General features: G+C 50.2%; 1 protein-coding gene across 1 annotated transcript in view; it reads left to right on the forward strand.

Annotated features, from left to right (window-relative positions):
- The first annotated feature begins 13,184 nt into the window (after window positions 1-13,184).
- Window positions 13,185-25,630, forward strand: part of LOC140201684 (potassium-transporting ATPase alpha chain 1-like) — a 47,995-nt gene continuing 35,549 nt past the window's right edge. Inside the window, exons 1-6 of the mRNA XM_072266212.1 lie at window positions 13,185-13,416; window positions 17,829-17,942; window positions 18,859-18,918; window positions 22,277-22,480; window positions 24,123-24,236; window positions 24,734-24,868. Coding sequence (XP_072122313.1) covers window positions 13,405-13,416; window positions 17,829-17,942; window positions 18,859-18,918; window positions 22,277-22,480; window positions 24,123-24,236; window positions 24,734-24,868 — 639 coding nt within the window. The 5' untranslated portion in view covers window positions 13,185-13,404. The remainder of the gene's footprint in view (window positions 13,417-17,828; window positions 17,943-18,858; window positions 18,919-22,276; window positions 22,481-24,122; window positions 24,237-24,733; window positions 24,869-25,630) is intronic.

Genomic DNA, 25,630 nt, shown 5'->3' on the forward strand with positions numbered 1-25,630 from the left:
GCCTGGAGGACCCGCTGCTCTGCCTCTGCCGGCCCGGAGGTCCCGCCGCTACGCCCTCTGCCGCCTGGAGGACCCGCTGCTCTGCCTCTGCCGGCCCGGAGGTCCCGCCGCTACGCCCTCTGCCGCCTGGAGGACCCGCTGCTCTGCCTCTGCCGGCCCGGAGGTCCCGCCGCTACGCCCTCTGCCGCCTGGAGGACCCGCTGCTCTGCCTCTGCCGGCCCGGAGGTCCCGCCGCTACGCCCTCTGCCGCCTGGAGGACCCGCTGCTCTGCCTCTGCCGGCCCGGAGGTCCCGCCGCTACGCCCTCTGCCGCCTGGAGGACCCGCTGCTCTGCCTCTGCCGGCCCGGAGGTCCCGCCGCTACGCCCTCTGCCGCCTGGAGGACCCGCTGCTCTGCCTCTGCCGGCCCGGAGGTCCCGCCGCTACGCCCTCTGCCGCCTGGAGGACCCGCTGCTCTGCCTCTGCCGGCCCGGAGATCCCGCTGCTACGCCCTCTGCCGCCTGGAGGACATGCCCCAGCTTATAGAAAAGAAAGTTATAGGAAAAATACAGCACTGAAACAGGCCATTCAGCCCATCTAGTCTGTGCCTATCGAACTGCACCAGGACCATAGCCCTCCATAAGGCCTACCATTCAAACTTCTCTTTTAAACATTGAAATCGAGCTGGCATGCTCCACTTGCGCTGGCAGCTCGTTCCACACTGTAATCACCCTCTGAGTGAAGAAGTTTCCCCTCGTGTTCCCCTTAAACTTTTCACCATTCACTGTTAACCTATGAGCTCTAACTGCAGTCCCATCCAACCTCAGTGGAAAAGCCTGCTTGCATTTACCCTCTCTATACCCCTCATAATTTTTTATACCTCTATCAAATCTCCCCTCATTTGTCTACATCCCATGGACATAACTTATTCAATCTTTCTCTATAACTCAGGTCCTCTATACCTGGCAAAATCCTTATATATTTTCTGTGTACACTTTCTCACCTTATTTACATCTTTCCTGTAAATAGGTAACCAAAGCTGCTCACATTACTCCAAATTAGGCCTTATTCAACTTCAACATGACATTCCATATCCTGTACTTAATACTCTGATTTATGAAGGTCAATGTGAGAAAAGTATTCCTAGATCCCTTTGTTCTACAGCACTCCTCAGTGCCCTACCGTTCACTATGTGAGACCTACCCTGGTTGGTCCTACCAAAGTGCAATGCCTCACACTTGTCTGCATTATGTTCAATTTGTCATTTTTCCAGCTGGTCCAGATTGCACTACAAGCTCTGATAGAGTTCCTCACTGTCCATTACACCCCCAAAGTTGGCGTCATCTGCAAATCTACTGATCCATTTTGCCACATTATCATCCAGATCGTTGATATAGATGACAAACAGCAATGGGTCCAGCAACGATCCCTGTGGCACTCTACTAGTCATAGTCCTCCAGTCATACAGGCAACCATCTACTACCAGTCTCTAGCTCTGCCCACAGGTGCCTAATCCAATTTACTACCTCATCTTGAATGCCAAGTGACTGAACTTTCTTGTTCAAACGCCCATGTGGGACCTTGCTAAGTGCCTTGCTAAAGTCCGTGTAGACAACATCCACTGCCTTGCCTTCATCAACTTTCCTGGTAACTTCCTCAAAAAACTCTATAGCATTTGTTAGCCAAGACCTACCACACACAAAGCTTTCTGAATACTTTTGGGTGTATCTTATGGATTTGGGCTGCTGATCATGAAAATCACCATGAAATTTCACTATCACACACCATTTCTTTTAAATCACCTATATTTGTTATTTCAATTCATAACTCAAGTCAGAATAACTAATGGCAAAATTAACAAAGCCACTTTGTTGTTCTACAAATCAAGCAGGTCATGAATGATAGACCTTTTAGTGGGACTGGAGAAAATAGCATGAAAGGCATCCAAGGATGTTGTTGAAATTTTTCTTGGCAACTACAGAGCAACGAACTATGTGCAGCTTTGACGGCATGCTCGAGCATACAAAACCATGAAGTGCAACGTGTCACTAAAGATTCATTTTCCATATTCCCATTTAGACTTCTTCCCTGCAAATCTTGGCACTGTTAGTGACGAGCATGGTGAAAGGTTGCAGTCATGGAGAAATGATATCAGGGCGACTGGAATCCATCAATGCCGGCTGATCATTGTTGGACACTTACGGGAGAAGCTTCAGACACTGAGCACAAATGAAAATCATGAACATAACATGTTTAACTTATTTGAACTATTGCAAAGTATTAGGACCATTATCCAGATAGATGCACTATATTCAATAAAAGTTAATTTCTTGTTTCTCCAAATTCCTATGTGATACAAGTAGTCTGAAATTATATTTGTGTTCAGCTTCAAGGGTCTATCATAAACAAAAATTTCTGGGGAAGCAACGTTTTTGAAAAACTTGTTGTCCAGTATAATTAATCTCATGGAATATACACAGTATCCTATCATCAATTAATACTGTGAAATGCTCTGTTATTCTTGATACTTGCTCAAAAATTGCTTTGTGTTAATCTGTCTAAACTTGTATGTCAGGTCACTGTTTACCCGGGCCACCCTGGCATCAGTCCCGATGCCCCTTCAAAGCTGTTCCCGTTTCTGCCTCTCTCGCCTCCTCTGGTTGGTCATTCCAGACACCATCCTGGCTCTGTGTTAAAAACACACTCCTGTTTGCATCATCATTGCTGAGGGTCGAGAGGGTTGATACGCTGAGGGTTGATATCTGATTGAAACGTATAAAATCCTAAAGGGATTGGACAGGCTAGATGCAGGAAGATTGTTCCCGATGTTGGGGAAGTCCAGAACGAGGGGTCACAGTTTGAGGATAAAGGGGAAGCCTTTTAGGACCGAGATGAGGAAAAACTTCTTCACACAGAGAGTGGTGAATCTGTGGAATTCTCTGCCACAGGAAACAGTTGAAGCCAGTTCATTGGCTATATTTGAGAGGGAGTTAGATATGGCCCTTGTGGCTAAAGGGATCGGGGGTATGGAGGGAAGGCAGGTACGGTGTTCTGAATTGGATGATCAGCCACGATCATACTGAATGGCAGTGCAGGCTCGAGGGGCCGAATGGCCTACTCCTGAACCTATTTTCTATGTTTCTATGTTTCTATAGCTTCAAGCCTTTAGGTGACCATCACCAGTCGTCTGTCCTGGTCCAACCATATAGACGTCACGGCCAAGAAAACTCACCAACACCTGTACCTTCTCAGGAGGTTGAAGAAATTTGGCGTGGCGCCGTGGACACCCACCAATCTTTACAGAAGCACCGTAGAAAGCATCCTGTTCAGATGCATCGCTGTCTGGTACGGCAACTGCTCTAGCTGTGACCGCAAGAAACTGCAGGGAGCTGTGGACACTGTTCAGCACAATACAGAAACCAGCCTCCCCTCCACAGACTCTTTCTACACTTCCCACTGCCTCAGTAAAGTAGCCAACATAATCAAAGACCCCCACCCACCCGGACATTCTCTCTTCCCCCCTCTCCCATTGGGCAGAAGATACACAACCCTGAAAGCACATATCAGTACGCTCAGGGAGAGCTTCCATAACACCACTGAATGGCCACCTAGTACAATAAGTTGGACTCTTCACCTCACAGTCTATCTTATCATGATTTTGCGCCTTGCTACCTGCTTTGTAGCTGTTACACTTCATTCTGCATTGTTATTGTTCTACCTGAATGCACTGTGTAAGAATCTGATCTGTATGAACAGTGAGCAAGACAAACTTTTCACTGCATGTGACAATAATAAACCAATTTATTGCTCAGGTCCTATTTAAGTCTCCTCGCTTGCACCTTCAATTCATGCCCATCTTTTCTAAACAACCCTATCGCAGACCTTTTAACCTCTTATTCTACTTCCAGGTCCCTCAGGTCGGCTGACTTGGGGCTTCTAGCTGTCCCACATCTAAATTTAAGTTCAGGAGTGACTGTGCCTTTGCTGTTGTAGCCCCTAGACTGTGGAACAGCATTCCCCTCCCTATCAGATCTGCCCCCTCCATTGAATCCAGGCTCGAAACTTACCTTTATTCACTAGCGTTTGAATCTTCCTGATGTGGCTGATTTTTGGCTTGTGCCTGGGCTCATGTGTTGTTTATTTTGTGCCTTTAAGCTGTTTATATCTGTGTTTCTTGCATTTGTGATTTTAGTGGTTTGTACAGCACTTTGGTCAATGTGGGTTGCTTTTAGATGTGCTTTATAAATAAATTTGACTTGACTTGACTATCATCATGAACTACACTCCATCTTCCGAATGCCTCCCATGATCTTATTAACCTCCATAAGGTCACCTCTCAGCCTCACGCACTCCTGGGAAAACATCCCCAGTCTCTCCTCATAACCCAGGCTGACTAACTTCTGGAAGGAGGGCAGCCCACTTACTCCTGTATTCACCGAGGGTGCTGAGATCATCACCAGGCACCTGTCCCGGTCCAAGCATGGATATGTCACGACAAAGAGCGCACATCAGTACCTCTGTTTCCTCAGGAGGATAAAGAGATCTGCCATGACCCCGTGGAATCTTTATCAATGCACCAGGGCAAGTATCCTATCTGGATGCATGTCAGCTTGACACGGTACTGCTCTGTCCGTGACCAGATGAGGAGCAGAGGTAAGAAACCAGAGGGAGGAATAGAAGAGGAGGGAAGGGGGAGGGGACAGGAAAAAAAGAGAAAAAACATGACCATTGATGTTCATGATGTCAGGTTGGAGGCTTCCCAGACAGATTATGAGGTTACTTCTCCACCCCGAAAACGGCTTCATCACGGCAAAAGAGGAGGCCATGAAGGGGAACGGCCACCAGGAAATTCTGCTCTTGGAGCACGGAGTGGAGGTGCTAGATAGATGGGTTCCCCCGATTTGCGTCGAGGGTCAACAATGCAGAGGAGGTTGCATCTGGAGCACTGGATAACCCCAAAAGATTTGCAGGTGAAGTATTGCCTCACCTGGAAGGACTGAATGGAGGTGAGTGGGCAGGTGTAGCATTTCTATCGCTGGCAGGGATACGAGTCAGGAGGAAGATGAGTGGGGAGGGATGGGTAGACAAGTGAATCACGGATGGAGCATTTCCTATGGAAAGTTGGAGCGTGGATGGGGGGGTGGGGAAGTAAAGATGTGTTTGGGTGGTAGGATCCCGGTGAAGATGGCAGAAGTTGCAAAGAACGATGTTTTAGACGCAAGAGCTCATGTGGTGGTAGGGAAGACAAGAGGAACTATCCTTGTTAAGGCAGTGAGAAGAAGATGAGACCGTGGATGTCTGGGAAACAGAGGAGATACAGGTGGGGGCACCATCACTGGTGGAGGAGGGGAAACTTTGTTCTTTGAAGAATGACTTCTTTGATGTCCTGAATAGGGAAGCCTCATCTTGGGATCTTAGTGGAGATGAAGGAACTATGAAACTAAGAAAAGGGAAAAGTCTTTTTACAGGAGACAGGGGGGCAAGAGGTAGAGTCAAGATGGCCATGGGAATCGATAGGGTTATAAAAGATGGGTAACATCTGATGGCAAATGCAAAACAGACATAAAAGCAAGAATAGCAATGGCAAGAACAACATTTACAAAACTGAGAAACAACCTAACAAACAAGAACATAGCAATTGGCATCCGCCTTAGAACTCTCAGCGGCTACATTCTTCCTATGGCTGCGAGTCATGGACCATCACAAGTGCAATGGAAAAAAGAACCAATGCAGCAGAGATGTGGTTCCTCAGAAGAATGCTATGCATATCATATATGGACAGGATAACCAATGAAGAAGTTCTACAGAGAACAAAAACAGAACGTACATTACTTAAAAAAAATCAGAAGACAGCAATCAAAATTCCTTGGACACACCATGTGAAGAGAGACATTAGAACATTTAGTTACAACTGGAAAGCTGGAAGAAAAAAGAAACAGAGGCAGACAGAGAATGAAAATGATAGATGGAATAACATCATGGTTAGAAACAGTGGAGGCAACAACTACAATTCGGAGGGTCAGGGACTGTGATGGATGGAGAGGCATGATCGCCCACGCCGAAGGGCAAGGCACCTGAGTGAATGATAAAAGATGTAGGTAGACAGCTTGTCTCCAGAGACGAAGACAGAGAATCTACAGAACCTCTTGTGTTTCGGAAACTATCGAGAGTTGTGGACAGAGCTCAGCAAATCAGAATCATTATCACTGACGTAATCATGAAATGTGCTCCTGCGTGGCAGCAGTAGGGTGCGAAAGACTAAAAAAAACTGCTAATTGCAACAAAATAAATAAGTAGTACAAAACCGGAGCAGAATAGTGAGCTGGTGTTCATGGACCATTTAGATGGTGCAGGAGGAGAAGCTGTTCCTAGTGTTGAGTGTTGGTCTTCAGGCTCCCCCTGGTGGTAGTAATGAGAAGAGGCATGTTTCAGATGGTAAGAGTCCTTAGAGAGAGAAGCCACCTCCTTGTGGCAAATCTTTTTGAAGATGTCTTCAGCGGTGGGAAGGGCCATTCCATGATGAAGCTGGCCCAGTTTGCAATCCTCTGCAGACTCTTTCAAGTCCGAGTTCAAGTTCATTCAACCACACACATGCGCACTGCCAAATGGAACGGTGTTCTTCCAGACAAGGCTGAACAACAGAGTACATAGAACTCACACACGTCACGCATAAAGTAAAGTCACCACAAATAAATTAACAAATGATAAGCCACATTCACGACACAAGTTAAAAAGTAAACAGTAGAACACTACTGGCACTTCATCTGTGTTGAGAGCTGGGTGGTGGCAGGCAGTTCAGCGGCCTGGGGGAAAGGAGCTGTTTTCCATCTGAAAAGTTCTTGTCCTGATGCATGGGTCCACAGTCCCCTTGGTTAATGGTAAGGCTCCATGGCACAAAACAGGTTCAAAGGTTTCAAAGGTACATTTAATGTCAGAGAAATGTTTACAATATACATCCTGAAATTCTTTTTCTTCACAACTATCCATGAAAACAGAGGATGTACCCCAAAGAATGAATGACAGTTAAACGTTAGAACCCCAAAGCCCCCTCCCACCCAGCAAAGAGATTCCCCCCTCCACAGCAGCAAAAAAAAGCATCAGCGCCCCCCCCCCCCACCGAACACTTAAGCATGCAGCAAATCATCAATAAAGACAAAGACGCAGTACTCCAAAGACTACTCATTCACCCGGTATTCAACATACCACAGGCTCTCTCTCTCCCTAATAAGAGAGAAAGGGGTGTCCCCATTTCACAGCAAGAAGGGAGACACAACAAACAACTCGCTGGTTTACGATGTTAAAAGTCTGTTGCGTCGCTTTTTCCGAGCTCTATGCCCAAAGAACTCGGGTCTCTGGGCACACAGCCAGCAGCCAGCTCATTGCTTTCGATCTTCTGTGTGCTCCCACAACACAGCAGGCAGCGGCGCCAACCCCAAGTCTGCCCACCTTCAGAGCCACGAAATCCCGGAACCCGAAGGCGCGCTAGTCTTCTCGGCCGTGCCCTTGGTATATCAAATAGCGGCCAGTCGTGAGACCCCAAGAGCGGGTCCCATTCCCACAAAGAACCAAAGTCAGTATGTCAGTGTCTTCAAAAGAACCCTGAAAGGGAAAAATAGAGATATTAAAGACAGAAATAGAGCTGTTTCCAAAGATGCAAACAAAGGAGTCACCGTTAGGCGCCATCATCTCCTAAACTCCAGCCCCGAGAACCCCTGTCCTAATGATATGGTACTTCCTGTCTGATGGTGTGAGGTCAACCTAATGCATTGGAGCCTCAATGCTGGGCTGTGATGCAACCAATCAAAATGCTCCCCTCTGTGCATCTGTGTAAGCTTGCAAATCTCTTGAAACTCCTGAAGGAATGTAGCCGCTGGTGTGCCTTGTGATGCACCAATACATTGGGTCCAGGATAGATCCCCTGAGATGTTGACACACAGGGACAAAGCAGCTCACCCTTTCCACTGCTAACCCTTCAATAAGGACCAGAGTATTACCAGTGTGGCCTCTTCTACATCGCTGAGACCGGACGCAGATTGGGGGACCACTTCGCCAAACACCTTCTTCCAGTCTGCCTGAATTTCCTGGTTGCCAGCCATTTTAATTCCCCTTCTCCATTCCCACACTGGTTTGTCTGTCCCCAGCCCCCTTCGCTGCCATGGGACTTCATACTCTGTGTAGGCTGCAACTCAAAGTGATGAACACTGAAGGCAGGCGGCACATTGAGTATAAAAGTCAGGAAGTCACCTCACAGCTGAATAAAACTTTGGTTTGACTACACTGTCCTATTCACTTGGAAGACCGTGTTTAGTCTGGTCGCCCCATTGCAGGAAGGGTGTGGAGGCTTTGGAGAGGGTGCAGAAGAGGTTCACCAGGATGCTGCCTGGATTAGAGGGTATGAGCTGTAAGGTGAGGTTGAACAAACTTGGGTTGTTTCCTCTGATGGAAGTTTATAAAATCATGAGAAGCACAGACAGAGCAGACAGGCAGTATCTTGAAATGTCTAATACCGAGTACGTACATTTAACGGGAGAAGGGGAAAGGTTAAAGGAGGTGTGCTGGGCAAGTCTTTTTTTCCCCACGCAGTTTTTGAACAGCACTCAATCAGCGATTGGGAGCGTGAGAAGATGTAGCTCACTCAGGATCGCTGATTGAGTACATAAAGCATCGAATCATGGGAATTTAGCATTTCAACAGTGGCCAATCAGTGATCCGGATTGATTGGCAAGAACAAATTAAAATAAGGCCGGGCCAAGTAGAGCGGCCATTGATTGAGTGGACAGTGTCAGAGTGGTTATTCGAGGCTTGAGTGACAGAAGGCATAAAGGCCATAAGTAGATTTTTTCCCCTCAGTTTATTTATTGTATTTCCTTCTTTCTATTTGCACAGTTAGAGCAGTAGAGAAGCCAGGCAGGATAGTTGAATGCCCCTCTTGTGGGATGTGGGATAGATGTTCCTGAAAACTACGCTGGCAAGAAGTCTATCCCATTGCAGCTTCCAACAGGCTGTGTTAAGAGTTGGAGCTGGAACTGGAAATAGGAAGATCATTTGGCAGGATGAGCAGGTGATAGATAGGACATAGAGAGAGGTAATTACACCCAAGGCGCAGGACACAGAAGACCGGATGACAGTCAGGAAGGGAAAAGGGATCAAGGGGCCAGTGCAGAGTTCCCCTGTGGCAATCCCCCTCAACAACAGGTACACTACTTTGGATACTGTTGAGGAGAATCACCTCGTTGACCACGTAGCGGTCAAATCCCTGACACTGAGTCTAACTCTGTGACTCAGGTGGGAAAGGCAGAGGAGAGACGAGCTATGGTGCTGGAGGATTCATTAGTTAGGAGAACAGAAAGGAGGTTCTGTTGGTGAGAATGAGATTGCTGAGTGGTATGTCATCTCCCAGGAGCCAGGGCCTGGGACACCTTGGATCGAGTCCTCAGCATTCTTAAGTGAGTGGGTGAGCAGCCAGAGGTCGTGGTCCATGTGGGTAACAATGACATACTGTAGGTAGGAAGAGTGTTGAGGTTCTGCAAAGTGAGTTCTGGGAGTTAGGTGCCAAGTTAAAGGACAGGACCTCCAGGTCTGTGATTTCAGGATTGCTACCCGTGCCATGTGCTAGTGAGACCAGAAACAGGAAGATCATACAGTTTAACACGTGGTTAAGTATTTGCTTTTGAAGGGAGAGCATCAGATTTCTGGATCGTTGGGCTCTCTTCCAGGGAAGGTGGGGTCTGTATAGAAAAGATGGTTTGCACCTGAACTGGAGGGGGACTAATATCCTAGTGGGAAGGTTTGCTAATACTGCACAGGGATGGGGTGTGTTAAACTACTTTGCATGGTGATGGGAACCAGAGTGTCCTAACGGATATTGGAGAGGCTGTGGAGAGAGATGTTGTTAAGATCCCAAAGTCAGAGATCTTGACAAAATCAAGAGGTTGGGCATTGTGCGACTAACGTTCTGATCTGCTTATCTTTCAATGCAAGAAGTATTGTAGGAAAGGCAGATGAACTCAGCACATGAATCAACACAGGGAACTATGGTATTGTAGCCATTAGTGAGACTTGGTTGCAAGAGGGACAGGACTGGCAGCTCAGTGTTCTGATGTTCATCATGAAGAGCACCATCAGAGTTTGCAGTGGCATCTGGACCAGCTGGAAAATGGCAGATGGAATTTAATGCAGACAGGTGTAAAGTTTTACACTTTGGAAGAACCAGCCAGGGTAGTTCTTACACAGCAAATGTAGGACAACAAAGGGACCTGGGAATACAGGTTCATAATTCCTTGAAAGTGTCATCAGAGGTAGATAGGGTCATGAAGAAAGCTTTTGGCACATTGACCTTCATAAATCAATGTAGTGAGTACAGGAGATGGGATGTTATGTTGAAGTCGTATAAGACATTGGTGAGGCCCAGTATGGAGTTTTGGTCACCTACCTACAGGAAAGATGTAAATAAGTTTGAAAGAGTGCAGAGAAAATTTACAAGGATGTTGCCGGGACTGGAGGACCAGAGTTATAAGGAAAGATTGAATAGGTTAGGTCCTTAATTCTTGGAAAGTAGAAGATTGAGGGGAGATTTGACAGAAGTATACAAAATAATGAGGGGTAGAGACAGGGTTTTACTGCTGAGGGTGGGTGGGGCTACAACCAGGAGTCATGGGTTAAGGGTGAAAGCTAAAGTGTTTAAGGGGAACGTGAGGGGAAACTTCTTCACCATGAGGGTCATCATGAAGATGTGGAATGAGCTAACAGTGCAGGTGGTGCATGTGAGCTCGATTTCAATGTTCAAGAGAAGCTTGGATAGGTACATGGACAATAGGGGTATGGTCTGGGTGCAAGTCAAAGGGACTATGCAGGTTAAATGGTTCAGCAAGGACTAGACGGGCCAGAGGGCCTGTTTCTGTGCTGTACTCTTCTAAGGCTCTAGAGAATGATGCATCTGTGTGGGACCTGTCCCACAGTGAGCGTCAGTGTTTGTGTGGGTGTGGCTGGTTTCTTTTCCTGCAGAGAGTGCAGGTTTAAGGTGAGAGAGGAGATAGTTGAAAGGAGATGTGAGGGGCGAGTTTTTTTTACACAGAGAGTGGTGGATGCCTGGGGTGTGCTGGCAGGGCTGGTGGTGGAGGCAGATATGATAAGAGTGTTTAACAGGCTCTTTGGTACATGGATGTGCAGAGACAGGAGGGATAGGGATCATTCGCAGGGAGATGCGATCAGTGAGATTGACATTGTGGTCAGCAGAGACATGACAGGCTGAAGGGCCTGTTGCTGGGCTGTCCAGTGCGGGACTTGTGTTATGATCATCCACAGAGTGTGAAACCAGTAATGTGTAAGTCACCGGGTCACCTTGGGCACCCTGTAGATTAGTGAATGAACGAGGGATTGGATCAGATATGGTATCGGCCTGATATTGTTCGGTTCCTAACTATTCGATTAAGGCAGAGAGCAAACAGTATCTCAGCAACACTTATCAGGAACATGCCAGCCGGAGGTGCACGTGACGGGCCCGGGAGGTTGGTGCCAGAGGCAGTGACCTCCAGGAGGAGGCAGGGACACCAGTTCTGTGGCACAGGACCATGGCTGTCAGCAAAGGAGGTCCCTGACCGTCAAACTCTCTAGACCATACCCTCCCCTTCTTTGTGATCCCCTCTGTGGCTGTCAGCAAAGGAGGTCCCTGACCGTCAAACTCTCTAGACCATCCACCCCTCTCTGTCTCTGTGACACTGTCTGGCCCCTAGAACCCTCCCATTCTCTGTGACCCCTCTGGACCATACACCCCTGTTCCTCTCTGTGATCCCCTTCAGACCCTGAACCCCTCCCTGTGACACCATCCTGCCCTGTACTTCTCTACAACTTTATGACGCCATCTGGCCCCTAATCCCATCCCTGTCTCTCTAAACCCCTCTGGCCCCTACAAACTCCCCCAGGGATGTTAGTCCATACTCACATATAGAATTACATGTATATATATATTACTTGCACAGATATAAGTTTTTCTGACTGGCAGGAAGCATTCTGGGAATAAAGGGGCCTTTACTGGTTTGCTTCCGGTAACTTATGGTGTTCCACAGGGTTTGGTGTTGGGACTGCTCCTTTTCTGTTATATGCCAATGACTTGGATGACGGAATTGATGGCTTTGAAGCCAAGTTTGTAGACAATACAAAGATAGGTGGCGGGCTAGGTAGTGTTGAGGAAGCAGGGAATCTACAGAAGGACAGATTAGGAGAATGGGCAAAGTAGTAAATGGAATATATTGTAGGGAAGTGTATGGTCACGCACTTTGGAAGAAGGACTAAAGGCGTAGACTATTTCCTACTTGGGTAAAAAATCAGAAATCAGAGGTGCAAAGGGACTTGGGTGTCACTAAAGGTTTACGTGCAGGTTGAGTCAGTGGTAAAGAAGGCAAGTGCAATGTTAGCATTCATTTTAAGATGATCAAAATATAAAAGCAAGGATGTAACGCTGAGGAATAATAAGCCACTGGTCAGGCTACACTTGAAACATTGTGAGCAGTTTTGGACTCTGAAGAAAGGATGTGCTTGCATTGGAGAGGGTGCAGAAGAGGTTCATGAGGATGATTCAGGAATGAAAGGGTTAATGTATGAGGAGTACTTGATGGCTCTGGGTCTGTACTTGCCGGAGTTGAGAAGAATGAGGGGAATCGCATTGAAATTTATTGAATATTGAAAGGCCTAGGTAGAGTGGATGTGGAGAGGATGTTTCATATAGTGGAAGAGTCTAGGACCAGAGGGCACAGATTCAGAATAGCGGAACGTCCATTGAGAACAGAGATGAGGAGGAATTTCTTTAGCCAGAGGGTGGTGAATCTGTGGAATTCATTACTATAAATGGCTGTAGAGACCAAGTCATTTGATATACAGTATTTAAAGTGGAGGTTAATAGGTTCTTAATTAGTAAGGCTTCAAGGTAATGGGGAGAAGGCAGGAGAATGGGGTTGAGTGGGATAATAAGTCAGGCCATGATAGATGGAATGGTGGGGCAGATTCGATGGGCTGAATGGCCTAATTCTGCTCGTATGTCTTATGTTTTCATATAAACCCCCAAACCCCTGGATTAGATCCCAGCCTGTAACCTACTCCAGGAGTTCCGCTGGCGGTGAAGGAGTTAAGGCGCTGACCTTGTTCAGCGGTGAAGGTGGGCTGCCCGGAGCCGTGCGTCCGTGGGGAGGGGCCGGGACAGGTTCCGATAAGCCGCTATCAGACCTTCGTCACGGCCGGGTGACACTGGCTCCTGCACCGGCCAACACACCCCTCCCCTCCGGCGTGCTCCCCTCGGGGGCGGGTGGAAAGGGAGGTGATAAAGGGAGCCGCCGGCGCCTCGGGGTTGTTCTTGGCGAAAGTTCCCCGCAACGGTTGGAAAGGGATTTACAGTACTAGGAAACCAAACACCACACCATCCCACCAGCGCAACCATGGTTAAATCGGTAAGTGTACGGTTAACCAGCTCTGGACTCAGTCAAATCTTTCCGAATTTAAACTCGCCCAGGAGATATTCCGTTCTGATGAAGATCTCACTGTCCACCCTTCCCCCCCCCCCCACCCTGCATTCTGTCCCTTTAGTCAAACAGCGAGGAATCAGATCCTTCGGCCTGTTTGGTCTGTGCTAACCATCTCCCTTTGAGGTAGAGCCACGCCGAGGGCTGAGAGGAGAGATGGCACAGTTGATGGCAGGATCCTCAGGGGCACTGACGTATAGGGGGATCTCGGGGTCCAAGAGCACCACTCCCTGAAAGTGGTCACACAGGTAGTCCAGACGCTAAAGAAGGATGTATGCGCACTGGATGTAAAAGCCGGGAGGTCCATGTTGCATCTGTGTTAAACAGCGGCAATGTCAAATCTGGAGTACTGTGGCCACCCCACTACAGGAAGGGTGTGGAGGCTTTGGAGAGGGTGCAGAAGAGGTTCACCAGGAGGCTGCCTGGATTAGAGGGCGTGAGCTGTAACGAGAGGTTGGAGAAACTTGGGTTGTTTTCTCTGGAGTGGTGGGGTAGGGGGGCGAAGAGAGAACTGAGAGGGGTTTATGAGAGGCATAGGGAGGGTAGACAGAATCACAATGTCTAATACCAGAGGGTGTGCTGGGTGAGAGGGGACGGAGATGTGCAGGACAAGTTCTTTTTACACGGAGAGTGACGGTGCCTGGAATGCGCTGTCAGGGGTGGCGGTGGAGGCAGATACGATGGAGATGTTTATGAGGCTGTTGGAATACGCAGGGAGTGGAGGATATGTGTGCTGTGTCGGCTGAAGGGACCAGTTTTATTTGGCATTGTGCTTGGCACAGACGTGGTTCCTGGGAGACGGGGGGGGCGGGGTGGAGCGAGAGACTGAGTTGGAGACGGGGGGGGAGTGGAGCGAGAGACTGAGTTGGAGACGGGGGGGGAGTGGAGCGAGAGGCTGGGTTGGAGACGGGGAGGGCGGGGTGGAGTGAGAGGCTGGGTTGGAGACGGGGGGAGCGAGAGGCTGCGTTGGAGACGGGGGGAGCGAGAGGCTGCGTTGGAGACGGGAGGAGCGAGAGGCTGGGTTGGGGACGGGAGGGAGGAGTAAGAGGCTGGGTTGAAGACGGGGGGGAGGAGTGAGAGGCTGGGTTGGAGACGGGGGGGGGAGGAGTGAGAGGCTGGGTTGGAGACGGATGGGGGAGGAGTGAGAGGCTGGGTTGGAGACGGGTGGGGGAGGAGTGAGAGGCTGGGTTGGGGACGAGGGGGAGGAGTGAGAGGCTGGGTTGGGGACGAGGGGGAGGAGTGAGAGGCTGGGTTGGGGACGGGAGGGAGGAGTAAGAGGCTGGGTTGAAGACGGGGGGGAGGAGTGAGAGGCTGGGTTGGAGACGGATGGGGGAGGAGTGAGAGGCTGGGTTGGAGACGGGTGGGGGAGGAGTGAGAGGCTGGGTTGGGGACGAGGGGGAGGAGCGAGAGGCTGGGTTGGAGACGTCGGGGAGCGAGAGGCTGGGTTGGAGGGGGATGGAGAGGGAATGTAGGAAAAGAGGGAGGAAGAGAGATTGTGTTGGGGGGAAAGAGACCGTGTAAGAGAGGGAACTGTCGGAGGGTCGGGTGGTGCGAGACAGACTGTGTTAGAGAGGGGGAGAGACAGGCGCTGCGTTAGAGGGGGAGAGAGGAAGAGAGGGATTGCGTTAGCGAGTGGAAGGGAGAGGGGCAGTGTAACCCACAGACATCATCAGCCGAAAGCCCTGATCCCGTCCTGTACTGTTCTATCTTCTATGTTTTATATCTGATCGGAACCAGGCCTGTGATAGACGGTGTTTGAGATTGTCGGAGTCAGGAGTGTCCAATGAGAGCCGGAGTGGCGCAGTGGGCAGGGCGCTACTTTGCAAATCTATTCCGAAGATCAGAGTTTGATCTTGGCCTCGGGCATGTGCGAAAGAGATCCATCCCCAATCTTGGGGGTGCTGTACGGATCACACCCTACCCCTACAACTGGGAAGGATAACAATTGGAAAGGGGAAGTACAACGAGATCTAGGTGTCCTTGTACATCAGTCACTGGAAGTAAGCATGCAGGTACAACAGGCAGTGAAGAAAGCTAATGGCATGCTGGCCTTCATAACAAGGGGAATTGAGTACAAGAGCAAAGAGGTCCTTCTGCAGCTGTACAGGGCCCTGGTGAGACCACACCTGGAATATTGTGAGCAGTTTTGGTCTCCAAATTTGAGGAAGGACATTCTAGCTATTGAGGGAGTGCAGCGTAGGTTCACAAGGTTAATTCCCGAGATGGCGGGACTGTTATATGTAGAAAGATTGGAGCGACTGGGCTTGTATACACTGGAATTTAGAAGGATGAGAGGGGATCTGATTGAAACATATAAGATTATTAAGGGATTGGACAGGCTGGAGGCAGGAAACATGTTCCCGCTGATGGGGGAGTCCAGAACCAGAGGCCACAGTTTAAGAATAAAGGGTAGACTATTTAGAATGGAGTTGAGGAAAAACTTTTTCACACAGAGGGTTGTGGTTCTGTGGAATGCTCTGCCTCAGAAGGCAGTGGAGGCCAATTCTCTGGATTCTTTCAAGAAAGAGTTAGATAGAGCTCTTAAAGACAGCGGAGTGAAGGGATATGGGGGGAAGTCAAGAACAGGGTACTGATTGTGGATGATCAGCCATGATCACAGTGAATGGCGGTGCTGGCTCAAAAGGCCGAATGGCCTACCCCTGCACCTATTGTCTATTTGAAATGTTAGTCGGTGGCAGGCCACAGTCCCTTCAGCCCAACTTGCTTGTGCTATCAATCCCAGCAATCTCTTAACAGTCACAGTCACTGAGTTTGCTTGCGATGCGCTCTGCGGGACTGTGTTCCAGGCACTCACCTCTCTCTGGGCTCCCGTTGAGCCCCTCTTTGCCCTCATGGTAGCATAGTAGCTTGCATAATTCTTTACTGTGCCAGCAATTCGAGTTCAGTACCACTGCTGTCTGTAAGGGGTTAGTACGTTCTCCCCGTGACCCGTGTGCGTTTCCTCCGGGTGCTTCAGTGTCCTTCCAAAGTCCACACTTCGGCCCAGGGAAACTGTCCCAGCCTGACCAGTCTCTCCTTATAACTCAAGGCTAGCGCCCCCACCCCCCATCCCGCCAGTCCCAGTAACATCCTCGTGAATCTTTCCTGCACCTTCCCCGGCTTCATGACATCCTTCATTGGAGACCATAACTGTACACAGTACTGCAAGTGCGGTCTTGTACAGATGTAACACAACGTCCCAACTCCTGAATTCGGTGCTCTGACTGATGAAGGCCAGGGTGTCAAACGCCGCCTTCTCCGTCCTGTTTAGCTGTATCACCACTTTCAGTGAGCTACTTTTCTATACCGCTCGGCGTCTCTGTTCTACAACTATCCATAATGTCCTACTGTTCACGCTGTAAGTCCCGATCTGGGTTAAAACCTCAATTAGCTACCTGGCTTTGTGGGACTTCATTTAAACTTTATTCTTAATAAAATACAGGTGTGTGAAGATAAACACAGTGCTAAACTTTTCGCATCCTTCATGTCATTTGAACAATCCAGGACAGTAGTTTGAACCATACATTGGCGCTAACGTAGCTCCCGGGGTAATCATTTGAGGGGATTGTTGGTGAGATCCGGTGATCTGACTGTTTGCTCAGGGGACCAACGCACGGTCTCCACCGAGCCCTTGTCCCGCAGGACGTTCCGCACTGATCACTGCCTGATGGACTTGTCTTCAGAGATGTTTGCTTGGAAGATAAAGGACAGTGTGGCAGTGAACAGCGGACTCTTTGGCACAGCGCGACACCACCAGTGATCGGAGTTTCATACCTGCCGTTGCTTTGGCACAGCGCCACAGTGCAACGCGTTCACCGATAGTGTGAGCCAACAGCGCCAGTGCTCGGGGTTTAACAGCTGCTGTAGTTTGTGCATCCTCCCTGTGACCGTATGGGTTTCTTCCGGGTGCTCTGGTTTCCTCCCAGAGTCCAAAGACGTACGGGTTAGGGTTAGTAAGTTGTGGGGCGTGCTATGCTGACACCGGAAGTGTGCCGGCATTTGTGGGCTGCCCCCAACACATCCTCCGATTGTGTTGGTCGTTGATGCAAACAACGTCTTTCTCTGAATGTTTCCTTCTGCGGAAGGAGGGGGTGACGAGGGAACACTGTGGGGGGGCAGTGAGGAGGGAACACTGTGGGAGGGGCGGAGCGGAGGGAACACTGTGGGAGGGGGTGAGGAGGGAACACTGTGGGAGGGGGTGAGGAGGGAGCACTGTGGGAGGGGCGGTGAGGAGGGGGTGCTGCACTGTGTGCCGGAAGAGGCATTGGATGGTGTTGGAGGTCAAAGGGCAGAGTGTTGCCCTGGTGTTCACACGTGTGTATACTCCCATGTTCCTACAGGAGAAGATGGAGATGTACCAGATGCAGGGGAAGGGGGGCCCGGGAGGCAATGAGAAGAAAAAGAAGATGAAGAAGAAGGAACGGTTGGAAGGAATGAAGAAGGAGATGGATATTGTAAGTCTGACCCCTGATCCCACTGTCACCTCACCATGACCTCTAGCCCCTGACGTCAGCTGAGTCCCAGGCACCTCATGACCTCTGACCTCCGCATAAGCCCATGATAGTTCGTGGATATGCTGGGGTTCACCTCTGACCTTTGACCTCAGGCATCACCACTGAGCTTGCCACCCTGAACTGAAGATTGTCTGTGTCATCTCCAGTGAGGACTGACCTCATGATCTCAACATGAAGATTTACCACCTCATGATTCCTGACATCATGATGGACCTGAACTCCTCCACGATACCTGACCCTCACATGACTCCTGACTCTTCACACTGGTCAACTCCAGTCCCACTATGACCCCTGATCCTGCCACAGTCTCTGACCTCATGGTGATACCTCCAAGCCTCAATAATTCCTAACCTCATGGCTTCTCCATCCCACACAGCACCACCACCATGAAAACCCTCCACCTCCTCACCTGTGTTCCTCCAACTTGAGACCTGACCCTTATCTCACCGTCTACCTCATATCTTCCCTCACACCCTCACTCCCTCCTGCCTTCTCTTATTCACTCTTCCCTTATTCCTCCTTCCCTCCTCCTCCATCCCTTACTCACTCTGCTCTCTCTTATCTTCCCTTTCTGAAACTTTTAATTGGTTGTTCACTCCCTCCTTTCCTCATGCATCCCACCTTCCTCATTCTTTCTCTCAATCCCTGCTGCATTCCCCAACACTGCCCTTGCATCCTTCCCTACTTCCCTCCTTCCCTCATTCCCTCATTCCTCCCCTCTCACTACCTTCATCCTTCACAAACTTTCCTTCCCTCCCTCTTTCTCTCTCCCTCCTTCACCCACATCCCCTCCCATCATGCCCATTTCCCTCTCCTCACTCCCCCTCCCTCACTCACGAGTGCCTCCTCCCTCCAGGATGACCACGAGATCAGTATCGAGGAGCTGGAGGAGAAGTACGACACCAGTGTCGAGCGGGTGAGTGAGCTCCTGCCGAGGGAGAGGGTGCAGGGGGGTTGTATCAGCTCTGCAGGAGGCAGAGAGGGTGGGGGGCTTGTTGGGTACCAGGCATACAAATGAAGTGGCACTGAGAGATGGGACTCTCACCTTCTCTCGGTCTCTGACTTACAGACTGACCCTCAATGGGGGACAAGGATCCCTCAGCTTTCTCCCCCTCTTCTTGTTAAATGCTTCCCTTCTTGGATTAGGCATTTCAGCTCTGGGGGAAAATGACCCTCAATCTTATAGACCTCTATCTGATCTCCCCTCAGTCTCCATCGCTCGGGGGAGCGGGGGGGAGCAAGTTTGTCCAACCTCTCTCCTTACAGCTCAGGCCCTCTAATCCAGGCAGCATCCTGGTGAACCTCTTCTGTACCCTCTCCAAAGCCTCCACACCCCTCCTATATTGGGGCTATCAGAACTGCACTCAATACTCCAGATGCAGCCCAACTAGAGTTTTATAAAGTTGCAATTTAATAGCCTGACTTTTGAACCCGGTGCCTCAACTAATTGACAAAGCGGCCATACACCTTTCCCACCCTGTCAATCCTGTGTTCTGACTGACTAAAACTGAGCCACACTGAAGCTGTAACTGGGAAATATAAAAGTCTTTATTCACACAGTTAACCTCCAGGAGGGAGCGATTCCAGGAGAATCTCACTCTCCTGACACGATGCTTTATACTTGTTTAACAGACAGATAACAATGAGCAGTGAACCACAGGTTCAATTGCTATCATCACCTACTTTAGCATTGTGATGTAGTCATGTACATGTACAAAATTGCTTACTTACAATGGTAGCACATACCAAATGGCAGAACTCCTTTGGATATTCAATACCGGTTCTGTTCCAAAAGTAGCTCCAGAGACCCAAAACACACCCCTGTTGTTACAGTGTTAGTGTACAACTAACCAGAAGGTTATTTGGCCACACAGATCTGTCCTGCACTGCGCATTTCCGACTGAGACCCTTCATCAGGACTGTAAAGGGAGAACAAGTCAGAATAAGAAGGTGGGGAGAGGGACAAGAGTGCAAGCTGGCAGGTGATAGGTGAGACCAGGTCTTCAGGTTTTCCTCCCCACCTCAACCCCCCCACTGACCAACTCTCCCCATTCCATAGGGATTGTGGCTCCCTTATTTTTCCCCATCCCCACTGATCGGGACAAGTGCTACACCTGCCCTTTCACCTCCGCCCTCACCACCATTCAGGGCTCCTAACATTCCTTCCAGGTGAGGTGACACTTCACCTGCTGGTTTGTCGGAATCATCTACCATGTCTGCAGCCTCCCCCGCACCGGTGAGACCCGATGTAGATCGCGGATCCACTCCCTCAAGCACCTTCACTCCGTCCACCACAACAGGCAGACCCATTTCAATCCAACTTCCCACTCCCATTCCGAAATATCTGTCCATGACCACCTCTGCTGCCACAATGAGGCCAAACTCAGTTTGGAGGAGCAACACCAGGTAGGCTCCACTGTTCCCTCTAAGCTGTGCGAGTGCATGGCTGCACAGTAACTGAAATGCTCCCGTGCACATAGCCTTTATTGCCATGCAGCTGGAATGGGATGCAGCTAGATAAAGTTTATGAAACATGAAAGATATTCCCTTTTGTACTGTATTTCATTATACCCTTCAATTAAATAAATAAAATGAAAGGTGTGTGATTTTTCAATTTTCATTCTAAATATTCAGATTATGCATATGACAAAAAAAACATTTGAAGTGCCAGCAACACACATAAAAGTTGCTGGTGAACGCAGCAGGCCAGGCAGCATCTCTAGGAAGAGGTGCAGTTGACGTTTCAGGCCGAGACCCTTCATTAGGAAAATTTGAAGTTCCACTCAGTTTTCAGGCTACGTAAAAAATTAAATAAATGAAATGATTTCCTGCTCATACCAATGGTTGGGCTGCACCACTGTAAAAGCCTCCAACATGATTGCACGAGCTTTGATTTCTCTAACCTCTGGTAATTTCTTCTCCTTCTCTCTTTTTCCATTCCCCATTCCGGTTCCCGTTCTCCCCCCCACCTTCCGTTCTCCTCACCTGCCCAGCACCTCCCTCTGACTCCCCTTCTCCATCCCTTTCTCCTACGGTCCGCTGTCCTCTCCTATCAGATTCCTTCTTCAGCCCTTAACCTTTTCCACCTCTCACCTCCCAGCTTCTTTACTTCACTCCCCCCCTCCCATCCACTCACCCTCCCCCTTCAGCTGGTCTCACCTATCACTTGCCAACTTGTGCTCTTTCCCCTTTCTCCACCTTCTTCCCTCTCTCTTGCCGTTCCTGATGAAGGGTCTCGGCCTGAAACGTCGACTCTTTATTCCCCTCCATAGATCTGCCTGACCTTCAGCATTTTGCGTCTGTTACTCGACATCTCAGCTTCTGCTGTGTTTCTGAGCTGGAAGTTAAAGAATTGAAAATACACGTGGACTAAGATGTTAACTGTCCTGTGCTATCACCAGTGGGATCATCAGTTGATCTGCCACCTGCCTTCAGGAGTTTCGGCCCGCTTATGATCAAGACTCCCTCGAGGAGTCTAAAGCACCACCTCCCACTGGTGAGCTTAAAAACTTGGCAGCTGCCTCTATCAGTCACTTCCATCCAACAGATAGTCTGCTCTTCAGGTGTCTATGCAACTACTGAAGGGTTTGCAAGATATGTATACACTGTCTGACTATCTGCCCCTCCGGACATACTTGGTCCACACCCATGCTGATCCTTTCTCTGCTGCCTCAGCTACAGCCCTGCTGGTTGACTTGATCTCTCTTCTAGTGAAGCCAAGGTCACGCAGCCACTTCTGGAAAGTGAACACAATAAACCCACGGCAGCCTACTTCAAGTGGATAGCATGAGACCTTCCACCCTCTGTCTCTGCACTCTGATCTCAACTCTGCATACTTGGTTAACTTGCGCTCATGGGCTTCATCGATGTGGTCTTCCCAGGGGACTGTGAGTTCACCAATAACCACTTCTCTACTGGTGTCAGACCATACGATTATATCTGGACGCAATGTGGTGAAAGCTATTTGCTCCGGGAAACTGCCTTTCCCGTCCAAGTCAGCCTTGACACACCAATCATTGGCTGAAGAAAGTATGCTTGATCGTGGGCCTTTTATTCCATTTTTATTTCTGTAAAACGGGATCTTATTTAGTTAATCCATAAATTTCCTATCTGTGATGTCATAACCCCGGAATGATCCCTAACAGCTACTTTCAGGGAGCTGTGACCTTGACCCTGCAGGTGCGGGGGGCGGGTCACTGGTGGTGAAGGGATCTGGGGGCAGATCATCTGCTGGAAGACAGGACGAGCGGCTGACCGGTTTGTTCCTCCCCCAGGGGCTGAGCAACGCCAAGGCGGAGGAGGTGCTGTTGCGCGATGGGCTGAACGAACTGAAGCCACCCAAGGGCACCCCGGAGTACGTGAAGTTTGCCCGGCAGCTGGCCGGCGGCCTCCAGTGCCTGATGTGGGTCGCCTCTGTCATCTGCTTCATCGCCTTCGGCATCGAGGCGGCCAGGGGCGACCTCGCCGGATACGATGATGTGAGCGGGCGAGTGTGGCGGGGGGCGGGGGGAGAAGGGAGAGAGAGGGGCAGTGAGGGAATGATCGGGGGAGAAGGAATGGAGGGACGGAGGGAGGAAGTGAAGGTGATGGAGGAAGGAAGGAGAAGTGGGAGAGAGGGCGGGAGAGGGAAAGTAAGCAAGGGAGGTAGGGAGCAAGTTGAGAGGGAAAGAATGTTGAAGAAGGGAGGGAAAGTGAGAGAGGGAAGAAGGGAGGTATGAAGGTGAAGGACAGAGAGAGGGAGGGAGTGAAGGGGTGAGGGAGGGGTTGATAGAGAGAATGTGAAGCAGGGAGAAGGGGAGTGAGGGCAGCTGTGGGAGGAGGTGAAGGAGGGACTGAGGGAAGGAAATGTGCAGGAAGGAGGTAGAGGAAAAGTGAGGTTTGGGCACTGAGAGAAAGGGTGAGGCTCAACCACAAAGTGCAAATGGAGTTTATTGCCAGACACACAAGTCCTGTGTGTGCACTGGTGGAGTGAAGAATTTGCAGCAGCATTGATACCCAACATCCACAAGTTAAATCAAATTGAATTGTGTTGCACTGGTTTATTCCTGTTACATGTACAGAGACAGTGAAAATCTTGTGTTTGCGCCCTGTTCATACAGGTCAGATGATTACACTGTGCATTGAGGCAGAACTAGGTAAAACAACATCGGAGTGCAGGGTAAAGTGGAGCAGCTACAGAGAAAGTGCAGTGCAGGCAGACAGTAAGGGGAATGGTCACAACGAGGCAGGCCGAGGTCAGCAGTCCATCTCGTCGTACCGGGAGACCGTTCCATACTCTGATAACAGCTGTCCTTGAGCCTGAATGTTCTGCCTGATGGGTGGGGGCAGAGAGGAGAGAATGGCCAGGCTGGGTAGGGACTCTGATTATGCTGGCTGCTTTACTGAGACAGGAAGGAGTGCAGACAGAGTCTGTGGAGGGGAGGCTGGTTTCTGTAATGTGCTGAGCTGTGACCACAACTCTGTAATTTCTTGCTGTCACATGAATTAAACATTAATTATGCACCATTTTTACAAGAGAAGTCACAATTAGAACAAGAATCAAAGTCCATTGTAGTGCAAAGTGGTCGAGTGTTGCTACACTGAGGCAGTGATTAGGGTTGTGCTGATTGGTTCAAGTACCAAATGGTTGAAGGGAAGTAGTTGTTCCTGAACCCGGCGGTGTGGGACTTCAGGCTTCTGTACCTCCTGCCCGATGGGAGCTGTGAGCCTGGTTTTTGATGATGAGTGCTCCCCCCTCGAGCCGTGTCTCCCGTCGGTGCTACGGATGGTGGGGAGGGATGTGCCCCTGATCTTGGGCAGAGTGCACAGCTCTCTGCAGCTCCTGGCATTCCTGTACGTTTGAATTGTCACATCAGACTGTGATGCAACTGGTCAGGACACTTTCAACAGCACGCCTGTAGAAGTTATTAAGGCGTTGGGTGACAAGCTGAACTTCCTGAACCAATAAAGAGGCTTGGTGAGAAGTGAGGGAAGCCCAAGCAGGTGCGGGACAGGTGAGCTTGGGATGAGTGAGGAAGGACAGAGGGCTGGAGTTGGGTAGGAGGGAGGGGATGGGTGATGGTGACACAGGAGGGGAGGGCGAGTGGCAATGCTGACGGAATCTGCCCTCCTCTGTGACAGCTGTACCTGGCCGTGACCCTCATTGCGGTGGTGGTGGTGACCGGCTGCTTTGGTTACTACCAGGAGTTCAAGAGCACCAACATCATCGCCAGCTTCAAGAACCTCGTGCCCCAGGTGTGGGAAGAGCAGAGATCACCGGACAAGGAGACGATTGCCCGTCGCTCTGGGCTGCACGCTCCCCCTGCCCCTCTCCACCGTGCCCCCTCTGTCCCTCCGTGCCTTCTGTCCCCTCTCTCCATCTCCCTCTCCTGCAGGGCCTCAAACAATACCTGGACACCACCTCTGCACCAATAATGTCAGAGACACACTGACCCTCACTGAGGGGGAGACACGCACACACTCACTTATAATCTCCCTCTCCCCCCCCCATTGGGGGAAAGACACACACACACACACTCACACACACCATCTCCCTCTTTCCCCCTCTCTCCCTCCCTCCCACTGAGGAACAGCTCTCTGCCTCTGCCCCATTACCATCAGCTGACCCCCCCCCCCCCAGGCTGCAGGTGCCACTGGACCCCTGTTCCCCGGTTACAGTTCTCGGGGCTGGGGGAGGGACATGAGCCGGCCAGGGTGAACTGATCCTCACCTGTGTCTTCTCCACCCCTCAGCAAGCGACAGTGATTCGGAATGGGGAGAAGTTCCAGGTGAACGCCAACCTGCTCGTGGTGGGAGACCTCGTGGAGATCAAGGGGGGCGACCGGGTTCCTGCCGACATCAGGGTCATCACCGCCATGGGCTGCAAGGTGGGTGGGGCGAGGAGGGGGATGGCATGCCTGGTTGGGACGTTCTATTGAGGGCCGGTGAGTGCCAGGCTGGCGGTGATCGGCAAGGGCCTAGGAGGGGGTGGAGAACGAGGGGTTGGTGTCAGGGGTTGTGGTTTGGAGATTGTTTGGGGGTCCAAGGTCAGGGTTGTGGGGTGTGGTCAGTGATCAGGCGTGGTAGGTCAATGCCTGGGGAAAGGCCCAAGGGTTGGGAGTTTAGTTTCATGGTTTAATGGGGGTGGGGTCAGATTGTGAGGGAAGTTTGGGATCAGTGTGTGTAGTTGGGAGGTTAGGGTTTGGGTCTTTGGGGGAGAGCGGGTCAGAGATCCAGAGGCAGTGGTTTAGTTTACGTTCAAAGTTTAAGGCTTGGAGGTTGGGGGTCAGAGTTCATGCTTGGTAGGTCAAGGTTCAGAGGTCAGGGCTTGGAGGGAAGAGGGTTTAAGAGTTTGGGACTAAGATTTGGATGTTAGGGGTCGGAGATTAGGCCTCGAGGAAGGTGGCTGGTGTCAGACTTTGTAGGCTGGGTATCAAAGGTCAGGGGTTGGGGAATCAGGGTTTGAAGGTTGGTCAGTGTTCAAGGGTAGGGTTCAGAGTTCAGGCTTTGGTTGGGTTAGAGCCCAGTGTATGGGAGTTGGAGATTGGCGGTAGGATTTGGAAGCTGGGGAGATATTGAAGGTCAGGGTTCAGAGGGTCAGGGTCAGAGTTCTAGGACTGGCGACCAAATGTCAGGGGTCGGGGTGGGGT

Source organism: Mobula birostris, chromosome 8 (assembly GCF_030028105.1).
Source record: "Mobula birostris isolate sMobBir1 chromosome 8, sMobBir1.hap1, whole genome shotgun sequence".
NCBI classification, from domain to species: Eukaryota; Metazoa; Chordata; class Chondrichthyes; order Myliobatiformes; family Myliobatidae; genus Mobula; species Mobula birostris.